Genomic DNA, 14,937 nt, shown 5'->3' with positions numbered 1-14,937 from the left:
TAGCAAAAATCAGGTTTTTCAGCTGCCACATCCCGTTGAAGGTAAGAGCCAGTAAGGAGTATATAGAAAAGGGCTTCTAACTTTGTTCTGCCTAGTGCCTATGTGTTATTGCAAAGGCAGGCAAACGGGTTTATTTGGCTGCTTACATTATACAAAAGTTTAAATCAGTATCAGTTATGATATGGTACAAAAATACAAAGCACAAATTAAGGGTAATCCCCTCCTCATTGTTCGGGATATTTGGCTATACAATCACTCCTCTTTGAATATGTATGTATTTGTATGTAATCCATAAAAGGACTAGATAACTTGAAACAATGTGAATGCGATCCTTAAGTGTCTATATTCTGACGGCTTTCACCCTAATGACTTCCTCAGGGGAGCTTGAGATGGATAAACTAAGGATTTGAACCTTTTATGGACGAAATAGGAATATATACGGCATATGTACATATATTGTACGGCATGTGTTGGGTTTGCTGTTAATTTGTGCATTGTATTTTTGTACTGTATCATAACTGATACTGATGTAAACTTTTCTATAATATAAGCAGCACAAAAAACCCTCTTTGCCTGCCTTTTCAATATATATATTAAAACACTACTAACACTATTTAAATATTTTGTAAATATACCCATACCTCTTTCTTTCATGATACTGTACATATGTGTCCAGGCCTGTTAAGTGATTTTTTTATCAGAACACTTTAATTGCAGCCTCCATACTTTTTTCCATGATTGGTTTCCTTTAAATGAAGGCAACATAGAAAAAAAAATAGATCCCTGTAAGACCCAAGGTTTTTTGCCATTACACAGAAGAGAGATAGTGATGGAAAAAATGGCTTTAATAACCGCACGTTACTCTGACTTACAGAAATAATTGGACCCAACAGACAGAAATTTAAATATTAAAAGCCAAGCACTGAATATTTGTGAGATATGTGACGCCTAGCAGTTGCCAGAATTTATTTTGTATCCTGATTGTCTCTGACTATCTTAATTGTGATCATCTTTCCAGAGACTTTACAACTTTCTACATTCTGCAATCTCTGGGTCTGCCTACTTTCTTTACGGGGACAATATCCACTTTTTATAATTTAGCACTATCTCTATGTCATGAAACTATAAGTCATAGAAAAGCCCTGACATCATTCATTTTATTACATTTTACTACATAGTAAATAAAGTCTGTACTTTCCCCAGCTGTACTATAATGACTCATTTCAATAGGTTACCATGATTGCTAGCCTCTAGAAAAGGCAGTCACATGCAAGCCTTCCATATGGAACTGAACAGGAGCTCTTTAACTAAATAAAAGTTAAAAAAAACTGAAAAATATTTTATTTGTTTTTTTTCTATGTTGTCTTTTTTTATCTATTTTTTTTCTTTCGTATTACTGAACAGTAACATTAAACACTGCACCATTCTCACCAGGAGATAGCCTTCCAAGGGAATTCCAAATAATAAACCCTTCATTTTGAGGTTGTATAGGAGTTAAGATCCTACATTCTGGTCTAATAGAAAGCTGAACCCACTGTTTCATAATAACTCTTAAATATATGAAATGTCCTAAAGTAGTTAATGTTGGTTCCAACTCTTGCATCTGTGTGAAGCATGTACATGTGCAGACCCTGTTTAGTAGATTTTCTATATCCGTGCAATGCAGTACAACAGGGTCAACTGAAAGCCAGCTCCCACAGCACGCAAATTTTACCATTCTTTCTCTCCTCTGCTCTCAAATTGGTACCTGGAGTGAGAAAAGGAAGGAATGCATAATTGGGAGTTGTCCCCCCATCTGACAGATCTAGGTCAATCAAAGGAAAATAATTCCATCATTCTCATACCTAAAAGTACTGGGTTAAAAAAATCTGTTTACTTCTAACAAGAAGTAAACTAAAGCTGCGTACACACGTCAAATTTTTCTCGCCCAATAATCGGCATCAGCCAGATATCGGGCGAGAATCTGGCGTGTGTACAGCCCAGGTCGTTCATCGTCCGTGGATCCATCCTGGCGGGTCCACGAACGATGAACCATCCTAATGCAAGGGAAGGGGGAGAGCGCACAGCAGGGTGCCGCTCCGTCGCTCTCCCCCTCCCCTCTCCATGGAGCAGAACGGTGCTGTATGTACAGCACTCGTTCATGCATCTTTCGGTTTGAAAAGGATCGTGAAAGATCCTTTCCAACGACAAGAATTGCACGTGTGTATGCGGCTTTACATTTGTTCCACCACTGGTCTAAGTAAAGGGGAGCTGGGCATTAAAGTGAACCAGTTAATTTGTTCAAAGACCAAATCACAACTTTAAATATGTATCAAGAATATACAGTTGATGCAGTTTATTTAAATTAAAAAATTTTAAATATTTTTTTTTACAAGTGGAGGGGACCCAAATCCTTAGTGTGAATGAGGTCATACAAAAAAGGAAAATTACTTTTGTAAGATGTCAAAATATGAGTGTGATGTCCAGCTGGCACCAGATTATGACCACACTCTCCAGTGTACTCTAATAGACCTGCTCAGATACACTCCGCTCTTACTCCACACTGCAAATCAATGTGAGAACATTGGAGTGACTAGTACTCAACTAGGCCCACATGGAACCCTATATTAGAAGAGGAGGAAGTCCATCCCCACTAGAAGTAAAGGATATTTGAAAGCCAAGCAAATAAGTGGTACAAAAACTACAAAACTTGTATGTGAGCCTTTGGATAAGCTTCAAAACACATACATTTGTCTTAAAAAATATTAGCTACCTGTCACCCAACAACAGTGCCATCCACAAACCTGGACAACTAACATTGTATCTGTGGAATACTAAACACAGGTACGGAATATAAATGAGATCAATTAGACGAACTGGAGATTTACATCTGATAGCTGATTGTTCTTCAGCTACAATGGCACAATTTATAATATAGGTTTTATTTTTTGCACATCTGTCTAGCCATTAATTATATATTTCCTACAGTGGGATGGTTCCTCATAACAAACCTGTTTCTGCTGTTCAATGGAGTACTTGGTGCGCACCAATAGATTAATACTAAGAGGAATTATATATACAAAGCTTGTCCTTGATGTAGTTCTTTATTAGGGCTAGATTAATGTCCTCCATCACATTAAAATGTCTAATTGGTGGGAAATTCATCTAGAAGCTCCTGTGACTAACCTGGAGGAAACACCGCACAATAAACACAGATACTATTCCTGAATTAGCTGTTATCTGCGGTAATTGACAGTGTAAACAGTCAGTCAATATACAAGATTGGTTCTTTATCTACAATTCCCTCTACAACACGCTGTCGATAATCATCTGATATATTGCTCTTTACTATTAGTTCATTAACAAAGTAATGTAACTGTTCTCCCAGGGCGCTCATTTCTACCTTCATGATCACAACAGTGACAGATGCTCTTTAAATGTATTAGATTGTAATGTCCATTGGTTGGGACATAATTCAATGTAAACATAAAGGCAAGATTTAAAAGGGGTGATTAAAAACACTAGTGTGAAATTTCTTTTTTATAAGCAAAATATTTTTATTTTAAGTGATTTTTCAGCATTTGTACAACCAAATACATAAAACATCAGCACAGCCCAACACAATAAAAGAAAAAAACATAAAAGAATGTAAACCAATATCTAATAAAAGGCACAAAGACGTACTCAAATACACATAGAACAGGGATGGAGCGAAATTGTGTTTTTTTTTAATGTTTTGAGGTTTACGTCAATATTTTGCTTCTCTCTCCATACAAGTCTATGGGAATACAAAAGCAACTTTTAAAAGTCAGGAGGTGGTGAATTACATGTCATATGCTCTGTTAATTAATTTTGATTGACCCCCCCCCCCTATTTGGTCACCTGCAAAATACCACACACAGAACTTAGTGGTTAAACTTGATAGACTTGTGTCTTTTTTCAATCTATCTATGTAATTATATATTGTATTGTATTGGGTCTTTTTATAGCTGAAGCTTGCCAGGGATCCCATGCCCTAGAAGAACTGACGATAAAATCTCTGAATGCTCTGAGCTGAGTAAATAGAACACCTATTACTACTACATAGTTGTAGAAAAAAATACCGTCATTTCCTCAGTCACATAGACCAAAAACATGTAATATTCAAAAATGATTGGTTAAACCCTATGTTTTACCCACCATTTTTATACTGTACTCGCTTTTCAAAATTCCAAAGTTTAATGATGTAGACGTTGACATGCTGTCAGTCACTATAGACAATTGCCATGTGGTTGCAGGCATTACAGGGTAGAATAACATATTTGGCAGTTTGCTTGATGCATGCTTGTTTAATAGAACTAGAATTTCACAATGTTCCATGTCAGCCTATATATCTAACATCCTTATACAAAGATCCCACTGTTATTTACATGCAGTGTTCGCCCTATTATATGAGGAAAACCAAACTAATGTTTGCTTGCTGAGTCTGCTTTAACTTTTCCACTTATTACAAGGAAACATATGACTGCTATAACTAGCAGACTTTTCCTGTCTGTTTAGGTTGGTACATTAGGTTAGGTTAGGTTAGATCAACACTACACCATTTTGCCTAAAAAAATTGGATCTTCAGACAAAATTTACCTGCTAAAAAGTAGGAAAGATTTTAAACTTTGTAGTTTTTTACTGTTGTCTGTTGGGTAGATTTGAACTCAATTCCTGTTCTATCATTTGTCAGTAGTACATGAAGTAGAGTGACCTCTCTTCAACATGGACCCAGGTCTGGAACTTTTCTATATACAAAAAAGTAAACTAGGACTTAGTTCCACTTGAAGCCCTGTAAATGTTTAGTGGGGGCAGGTAGAACAGCAATGAATAATAATGATAATAAAACATTTGTAGGAGTATATTAATTAGTATATTAATGTGATATGTTACTGCCAATTACCACCAGGTCCTGGATTTGTAGGGGGTTCCTATGCATAGTCATTGATCACCTACCAAGTTTGGATCAACCATGTCTGCCATGGTCTATCATTGAAACAAATTAAGCATTCATACAGGTCGTTGGCAGAGCTTGGTCACCTATCATGGTACAGGGTCTGGCGGATGGCTATTTATTTACACAACTACTGTGGACAAAGTTGTAGCCAGGCCACACCATAGCGCATTGCTTTCCTTTAACCTATGATTACAAACAATATTTAGCTTTAATTAGCTGCAAAGGAATTGCAGATCCTGACTGAGGTCCATTATACTCTACTCATACAGGATATTGTGTGTGTATATAGTATATTTGGTAAAACTTCTCTATATATAGAGCTTAGCGTATTCCTTTTTTATTATATGCTATTGCCAAGTTGTAAAAGGATTGAGGGCAATAGTATATGTTGCCAAGCAAACTTTCATAGCTACTACTAAATATGATCAGATGGATCAAAGATACCCGTCATCCATACACTATTTTTGGGCTCATTTATTAATGCGTCATTCTTTGTGAGTTACATTACTGAAGCCTGGGGTTTCTCATTTGTATCTATGGAAACTTTTAGGCAGATTATTTGCCTGCATCTTTATGGTCAGATATAGTACTCTGTTAAAATAATGTATCATCTTTAGTTGTTTCATACTACTATAGACAAACTTGCTTTAAATTTTGTTTTTATTGAAGGATTGTGTTTATGGACTTTTATTCACAAACTACTTTAAAAATGTCAAATGTACCTGGTAAATAACTCTCCATCTGTTGTCAAAATTATACCATCAACACAAACCTCTAAAGTGTCCCTGTCACCCCTACATATAGTTATCTTTAAGGTAGCCCATAGTCTGGGGCTTCTCAGTTCTATGCTTCCGGGTGTCTAGAATACGTGTTCTCCCAGCTGCCTCTATGTTACCTCCACACCAGAAGGTGGAACCACAGCAGCCAGCAAAAGGAGCAAATATTTGACTCATTTAAAGATCAATTACTTACAGCAGATAAGAGTAGAATATCAGCTGTTTTTTTATATGCAGGTCACTTTAAAGAAGCCATTCACAACCAGGATTGCATGGAACCCTAAGGTTGCCCCAAAGGTTGCCAGAGGTATCTTGAGCTGTGGTTGATTGACCTTCTGTTTGCTGGAGCCTACATAGTTCTTGAGACAACACCTCTTGGCGGAGCCAGTAGATAATTGAATGAAAGATAATTTTAGCTGTCCTTAAAGGTGGTATTCAAACTGCCACTGTAAGTGCAACATTCTTCTAACTGATCAATAATGTAAAAGATTGGATTTAGCAGGTGTTCTGTGGTAATTAGTTTAGTGGTTCTCTGGGGTAAAAAGGTTGCTTTAATGTATATCTTAAAGTGGAAAGTTCACTTTCCTTCACCAGCACTGACATCTAGATGTAGCTCAGTGTTCATTCCAATATATATATTATTATTATTATTATTATTATTATTAATATATATATATATATATATATATATATATATATATTTTTTATATAAATGTATTTATATTTTTTTATATATATATATATATATATATATATATATATATATTTAGATATGGTTATTTTCCACACATACCAAGGGCAGTTTCTACAGGAGCCAATTACCCTATGAGAATGTTTTTGGTGGTGCAGGGAAAACCCCAAAAAAACATGATTAGCTCTGCATACAATGACCAGGTAGGCAAAGAGAAGGGTGAATTCCTTAGCAGGGAAATAAACGGCAATAAAAACATGTTATAGGTACTATGCCTTATTTGCTGATAACAAATCCAAAAACAATAACAAACTATAGTATATGTGATACTATAAAAAGACTTTATTGTCTTAATAAATAGTAAAATAAATAAATAAATCTATTCAGTATATCATTCAGAATTTAGATAGAAATAGCTTTTTGCACAGTTGCTTACAATTTTAGCATGGCAGAGGTTTAGTATTTGGATTGCCAACAACATGAAGCTAGTCATTGTAATTTAGGTTCCAACCAATACAGCCATTCCACCATTGATAATCTGATTTATACTGCATTGACAGTACAACGAGATGCCACCATTGCCCGGTAAATTGATGAACCTCAATGAATTATTAAGAAACATGGAGCTCTTCATTCCAGTGCAGCCATCAGTAATGCTGTCCCCAGAGCAGCTCCCGGATGGCAGAGCCATCTGTCCATGGTACAGCAAAGTATTAAGACTATTTATTCTCTTGCTTTCTTTGCTTCTCTTGTTAGGATTTGTTCCTCTCTCTTGTCTCTCAGTTGACATAATGTACTAAATACACAAGAATAACAGAAGAAGACAGGTACAGTCCCCAGCCCTTTGCATTATCGGCAGTCATCCCAAGAATATTTGTGAAATAAATGAGCAAATCTTTTTTCCCTCCACTGGGACTCTGAGCATTAACAGGACAAACAGCTTTCAATTAAGTGCCTACAAGAAAATGCTTTAAGCGCAATTCAGCTGGATTTATCTAAGTAATAATGTTGGAGGGAGCTTTACTGGCACTTCAGGGAGTGTCTCCCATCCCCAGAGCCAAATCTCCCCAGCATTGACAGTAACATGTGGCACCTGTTCCCTTCACAAGATGATTCACATCCTCCACCTTGCAAGGATGTTGGTTCCACCCCCTGACTGGTACCCTATATATAGAGAAGACCTGAGCCCATTCTATATTACACCTACCATACACAGCCATGGAGATAGTCACTTTCCTGTTCTTCGCCTTCCTCTCCTGTGCCAGAACTGCTCAGCTTCACCAGGCAGATGAGGACTCCACCGAGAACTTTTTGGAAGTTCCTCCTAGCTTCCTAGAACCACAGGTAAGACAATCTCTTAGTTGGTTATACTACACACAAGGAGTAGGACTTACAGTATATTTTAGATGTCATGCAATTCCATTTTATTGATTCTATGATATTTACTTAGCCTTCGGGTAAGAGTGTCTGCAAATTGTACATTTCCAGATTACATTCAGTCTATTAATGAAAAAAAAAAAAATTCTGGACGACCAGTGTTACTGTAATTATTAGATTTTATATGGAGAAGACCTGAGCCCATTCTATATTACACCTGCCATATACAGACATGGGGATAGTCACATTCCTGTTCCTCGCCTTCCTGTATACAGATCCTGTATAAATGATCTTTTAATGTATTATTAATATAGCAGAATAGACTTGTATGTTAACATCTGACACTTCTTTTGGTGTTTGTCTTTCTGTAATCAAACTTATGGCATGGTATTATGTACATTACTACTGCAACTGTATAAATAATTATACATTTGTGGATGTGAAATATACAGTAATATATTTTTAGGAGTAAAGCTGGAAGATCATTGATTGAAGATCATAGCCAATTACTATTAGATGTATGCCGCTACCATAGAAGACAAAAAGTCCGCCAAAATTATACTAACCACCTCCTGAAAGTTATTGCCGTCATACTGATTCTCTAAACCTAAGTAGAATATTTGTAGATGTTTTCAGAGGCCACTGGAGTTCTGATTTTATAGGTTTTGCACAGCTGCAGCAATCCTGTAATGTTCTGTTATACAATGCAATATACAGCATCCAAACAGCACATGTTCCTATTGAAATACATTGCATATGTGAACACTATGGAGCTACTGATCACAAAATTTAGTATATAGCCCAAGGCATTTGTTCTGGTTTCTTCACATACCTTTACGCAAAATATAATTTCTAACTTACCTTGGCCAGTTACTTATTTATCCGCTAAAAAAGATTCATATAGACAGTTGCTGTATACATTTTTTTTAAATTCTTTAATATTGACATAAACCCTAACAGAGCAACATTTAGTTCACACAAGTACTGTGTATTATAATCATTTTTTTTATTTATTGTTTTTTTGTAAAATATTTGTTTTTATTCTTTATTTATCCTTTGCTGCACATCAGTGCTGCTATCTCCTGAAGTTTCTTTTCAGTCACTTTCTGTATACATTCACACTAGAGATGTCCTCGTGCCATTTCTCAGGATTAGATTTCTGATAATGACAAAAGTGGATCATGGCTGCATAACGTGTGCTAAAATACCAAATTTTAGTCATGATCAGAAGCCCAAGTGACGGTGTTGTCACCATAGAAAGTGCCCAAAAAATACCTTGTTCCAAGGAACACCAGGTATTTTTTTATAATAAAAGCTACAAATTTAAAAATCTTGAAATTACTTTTGAAATGTTAAAGCTTCTATTACATTTAAAAGCTTTAGTCCATGTATGTTACGTGTAATAAACTCACATTGCATGCATTACATTCCTGGTAAAATGACATCTTTTGATTCTACACACTTATATGTGTCTCATGCAAATACCAATACCAATGACCCATTAGGAATATAGGAACAGAACAATTTGCAAACACATCGATTACATGAACAATTCTGTCAGCTGTTAATCCGTAGTAAAGCTGCTTCAACCCAATGTGCAGGGTCATATAGGTTATGTGATTGATCCAAGAGAGAATTTACTTTACAAATCCAATATACAGAGAGAAAACAATATCATCCCCTAAATCAGCAAAGAAGGCAGTTTAGGTATGAATAAAATACCAGGGAAAAATAAATAATTTCCAAAATATATAACATTTGCTTTTCACCATTTCTAACAAAACCATATGTAATCCCAATTTACATCTCTTATTTGCTTTGTTTGGTCTGTTAAAGCATTTTATTATGTCAGCTTGATAAGTATTAGATATCAATTGATCCAGCCATAGATCTAGCAAACTGAAAGCTTCAAGTGCCCTTTGCTTGTGCTGTTTTAATAGTATTATTTTTAGGTAATTATTAATATTATATATAATATTTATTTTATATTTTATATTTTATATTTTATATTTATATTTATATATATTAATAAAATTAATAAACAGTATTTATATAGCTCTGTTCATTAAATAAAAATGAACAGAAAAATATATAGAATACAACATTCCAGATCCACAGAAGAAGCCAGAAAGTATAAAATATGTGTTTTCTTTTTTTTATTTCTGTTTAGATGGATGAAAGCATCTCATCGCAGCCCTTATCCCAAGAAAAAGCTGCACTAAACTCCTTTTTAAAAACACTGCTGCATGGGAGGACATCACGCAGCTCCTTCCACTTCCAACCACAAAGGTAAAGTGTCAAGTCCCAGCTCGGTCAATCTATGTGTCTGGTGCTGGATAGTGATGGGAAGCCCAAAGAGGATGTTGCCAATATTATCCTTTTGCACTTTGCTTTTATAGTACAATGCAGGCTAAATCCTGGAACCTTTGGTTAAGTTCAAATGGGCAATGGGCAACTTGATAGATTAAAATTCCCCAGATGGCTCCCAATGACTAGCACCACCAGCTGTGATATTTCTTAAATCAGCGTTTAACACAGTACAGTAGACTGTACTCAATTGCTCACTACCATCCCCATTCATCCTTTATAGAGGCCACACATGAAAAGCTATATGTAGCATCTCATTCATCAGCACAATTCCAAGATATGATGAAGCGGTAACTGCAACACAACCTCACCGTTCATCTGAACGTTAGATATAAACAGCCATCATAGGTTACAAGTATGTGCAAGTTAGAAATGCCTTACTTTGAAGAAAGAGTTCATAATGAACTGACTTATCTCTAGCTTGATGATCAACAAATGATCATAAAATACGAGCGTCATAGTTGCTCAGAGGTTAGCTCTCTGGCCTTTGCAACTTTAGGTCTCAGGTTTGAATTTCAGCTAAGACAATGCATTGATGTTGTATGTTCTCCCAATGTTTTGCGTTGGTTTCCTCCCACATTCCAAAAACATGTGGTTGGGTTAACTGGCTGCCTCTAAAACTGACCTGAGACTGTGGTAATGACTATTGGGGGGCATTAGATTGTGAGAGCCTTTGAGGGACAGCTAATAACTATGGGCTTTGTGAAGCGCTATGTAACATGTTGGCGCTAAATAAATAATAATAAAATAGCATTTAAAACAACCACATGTAGGGCATATGGAACTAGCCAACAAATCATACATCACCAAAACTATTTTACTTTGTAAATGGACATGGCCAAATTAAATAAACACACCTAAAAGTGCAGGAATTTTTCTAACTTGAATATAAGAACAGTTTTGTGTAACATTTAAACAAGTAGATTATATGAAATGGGAATACAACCCAAAGAATACATTTCAGTGGCACTTTGGGTGAAGGCAGCCCATTCTGAATGACCTAACAATACACAGAAATGAAACGGTCCTTAAATGGTATAATCATGTCAAACTGAAATTGTATTTTACTGTTTGTTATATGTTTATTTTATTGTATTTGAGGATGAGGGTGTTAATAAACTTCTTACACTGAGAATCCCAGCAACACCATGCAGCCAATAACCACTAACAACCAATGTAATGTTTTTAGGTCACAGCATTGATTGGTGATTTTGTGTTATTACACTTTGCTCTTCACTTCTTTTAAGAGGTTTCCACTGGTGTAATTACTGACCTGTGTAAAATTTATACTATTCGGTGCCACTCTTTACTAATCCACTAACACAAATACTACCCAGAATATCAAACTATATTAAACATGAGCACATAAGCAAATAAATCCAGATTCTAATACATCAGTACATCATTTTAAAACAAAAAGTCCAAAACCTTAATTTTCTTGCTGTGTATTTAGATTGTCACTTCGTTGCCCAATATGCACATATGGCAAATAATATAAATCATAGGAGAGAAAGGCGCCTAAAGATGATGCTAATGTGATGACCATTATAGTAATACTGCCCCATACATCCCCTGTATTTGGTCACAAAAAAGAGCTAACCAATCACATGACAAGTGTATGGGTCTTTAGTAGTTTCTTTTTGTCCCATAGTGGATCTCTGCTAGTGTGCTCAGTCTAACTCCATGTTTGTAAAATAGACAAAAGAGAGTTTTAGTATTCACCGATTTAAATAGTTTCCATTAAAGTGGGTGGAAACAAACTGATCTGCACTTATGTCACTTTAGTTTTTTTGGGTCTCTTGTGAGAAAAAGAAGGAAAGAAAGGAACTGAGTAAGGAAAGTGGTAAAGAATGATCCAGTTCTAGCAGGACCCAGCAAAAAAAAAAATGGCTTATAACAAACCAAGGAAGAGAGCATTTTGGATTTTTCTATTCATGTGCCAACCTTGTCATATTCCACCAGGCGTGGTTAACTCTCCAGATGGATTTTGAGATGTAGGACATTATTTTAGGTTAATTTCTGCCTTACGTATTTACAGAGTATTCTGGAAAAGCTATGTTCAGAAATTGGGAACTGTTTGTGGCTCAAGATATCAACCCAAGTGATGTGCCCTGAGTTTTGTAATTTATTCTTAATTTTTTTAATGATGCCAGCCCAAACAGCAAAAATCACCTAAAGAGTGAGTAGACATTTCTCAATTGTTTAGGAATGGGTGAAGAAAGGGGCAATGGTGACGGAACTATTGACAGGTGATCATCATTGTTCACTCTCTGCACTAGTGGAAAACTCATGTTGTGTCCCCGTGTAGGGGTGACCATCATGGTGGAGGATCACGGTTTTTCTTCTTTATATTAGAGCTGCGCTCCAGATGAATGGTTATTATATAACTGTGGGGACATATTAAAGATGCAACAGTAGAGGATCAGGAAACGAGATCCCTATACTGTAGGTGGTACACAACAGATATATATATATATATATATATATATATATATATATATATATATATAAATAAATATATAACTATATATATATGTGTATGAATATATGGGTATAAGGGTGCAGGCACAGCAATGACTAGGTACACTTACATAGGAGGTAGTGCTTTGCTATTTATTAAGACAAAAGGTAGATTTTTTCAGGACCCTGCTTAGCCACAATTAATACTTTTGTTCTTATGAATGTAATTCATGTGCTATCTTATTTATTTTGTTGTATGTTTGTTGTTTATTCCTTTGTAGTGCAGTCTTTACTTTTTAATGTCTTAGTATGTCTTAGTATGTCTTTTGAATGTCTTAGGTACAGTCCTTATTCTCCTGAAAAAACTAGAGCAAACATATCGAAAAAAAGATAGATTGGTTTTGCTGTTCTTGGGGTCTAAAGAACCTTTTTTTTATCTATTTTATTCTTTCCAAAATCAAATATTTGAGATTTTATTTATAAGAAGTTGCCCTGCTCCATAGCTATCCTTTATGTGGGGAGGGGAGATTTTTCTACTGATATTGGTGGAGGTATATGGATTTATTTTCTATATAATAAAAGAATATAATATAAAAAAATTGTTTGTATTTCCCTTCGGCTTGTACGTGAAAAAGTGTTTCTGTCTATTTGTGCACCATTACCATAGATCTTTCTTATTAGATAACAGGGTTAAGGTTCAGCACAAATATAACCTAGGAAAGTCTTGTTTTGTTTGAACATTTGAACACCATGATATGAAGGGAAGTTCAATTCAATGTTTTCTCCTATTCCACCTCAGGTTTGGGAGAGATGAACGAAGCTCTATATTGGGCGATAGTCGGATTCATTCTCGAGGATGGGACTCGGCACCTCAGTTTTGGAGCATGGCAGTACCTCAACGTTTCGGGAAGAAAAAATAGACCCAAGAAACAACTGGACTGACTGATAATACCGCACTACTAAAATGTACAGCCAAAACACTCCTATGTACAGTCTGACTACATACACAAAATACAATGGGACTGTTTGCTAATAAAGTGCAAAACACCTGCCAATAGCAGTCAGTCAGAATTTTACTTTTGTGATCTGTTGCGGTCTATTGTTAATCTGATGTTTAAAAAGGAGGACAGAGGAAGGCGTAGGTGATGCTCTCGGTAACCAGATTAATTTTTTCTGCTTATGTAGGTCAATGAATGAATGATTGTTTGCTTGTGCCACACTTTTACTTCTCTTTCCTCTGTAGATTACATGAAACCCAGCCAGTCTACATGACCAACCATTTTGTTTAATGATGTATGCCTTTAAGTATCATTAAATTGTTTTTCAGTTCAGTTTGGATATTACTTGATGTTTATCTTTATGCTATGGTGCAACATTCCATGAAAGTCGAAATTTGGCTAATTTTCCTTAAAGCTAAAGGGTAGCCGCAGTTGGATGTTCCCAGGTTCTGCCCCTTCTCCACTTCCCTATAATAATAGTTATCACTTTTATAAAAAAAAAAAAAGGACACGGAGGAGTGTACAGATTGGAGAGCTCCCTGGTGAAGTGGGCACGGCAGGAATGTACGGAGTGGAGATCTCACTGGTGGTGTGGACACGGGAGGAGATATTGGCACAGACATAACAGTTCTATTAGTCTAAATATTAAATATTTAGTATTATTATTATTATTATTATTATTATTAATAATTAAAAAAAAAAAAAGAATAGTTGTGCGCAGCAACTTCAGCATTTCACACTTGTCAGTGCTTGGGTTAGACACAAATTATTATTTTTGGTTTGGTTTAGGAGCAGATCATTTGCAAACCAGCAGCCCTTCCACCATAACAAACCAAGACAAAGTTAGGATACTGTTTTTAAATGTACAAAAATTGAATTTATAGCTGTAAAATTTGTTAGATATACATTCTAAATGGTAAACCAATATAATATTCTTTGCTTGGGGACTTCAGCCCAAAATACATTTAAAAATCTCAAAGGGGAATATTTATATCAGTGTCAGTGAAAATGACAGTCATTGAAATGTTTTCAGGTGAAGATATAATTACTACAAATGAATTACATAGACTTTCCCTCTTTCCGGAAAGATTTTCCATCAAAACAAAAATAATCCTAGTTGTAATTTTAGATTTTTACACACGAGGGCGACATTGCAAAGCATTTAGTTCAGCCAAACAAAGCAGTACCTGGGCAAAGATTCCCTGTGTGTTTCAGGTTTATAATCGGGTTCCATGTACATGTGGAAGTATTGGAGTGTGATTATTAGACACTGTGGCATTACATACATACAACATAATTAAAATGGTTAAA

The 14,937-nt window shown here is 35.6% G+C and overlaps 1 protein-coding gene across 1 annotated transcript; it reads left to right on the top strand.

The window, feature by feature from the left end:
* The first annotated feature begins 7,386 nt into the window (after positions 1–7,386).
* On the top strand, positions 7,387–13,959 carry NPFF (neuropeptide FF-amide peptide precursor). The gene is made up of 3 exons (XM_072397946.1): positions 7,387–7,768; positions 9,972–10,090; positions 13,428–13,959. The coding sequence occupies exons 1-3, from the start codon at positions 7,643–7,645 to the stop codon at positions 13,546–13,548; spliced, it is 366 nt and encodes a 121-aa protein (XP_072254047.1). The 5' UTR covers positions 7,387–7,642; the 3' UTR covers positions 13,549–13,959.
* The last annotated feature ends 978 nt before the right edge of the window (positions 13,960–14,937 follow it).

Source organism: Pyxicephalus adspersus, chromosome 1, assembly GCF_032062135.1.
Source record: "Pyxicephalus adspersus chromosome 1, UCB_Pads_2.0, whole genome shotgun sequence".
Classification (NCBI taxonomy): Eukaryota; Metazoa; Chordata; class Amphibia; order Anura; family Pyxicephalidae; genus Pyxicephalus; species Pyxicephalus adspersus.
Note: the sequence above shows the minus strand (reverse complement) of the source record. Positions and strands in the feature narration are given on the sequence as shown.

Excerpts from the sequence above, each read along its gene's own strand:
- NPFF (XM_072397946.1), top strand. The coding sequence starts at position 7,643 with ATGGAGATAGTCACTTTCCTGTTCTTCGCCTTCCTCTCCTGTGCCAGA. Across the intron at positions 7,769-9,971 it reads CTAGCTTCCTAGAACCACAG|ATGGATGAAAGCATCTCATC; the intron begins GTAAGACAATCT and ends ATTTCTGTTTAG. Across the intron at positions 10,091-13,427 it reads TTCCACTTCCAACCACAAAG|GTTTGGGAGAGATGAACGAA; the intron begins GTAAAGTGTCAA and ends ATTCCACCTCAG.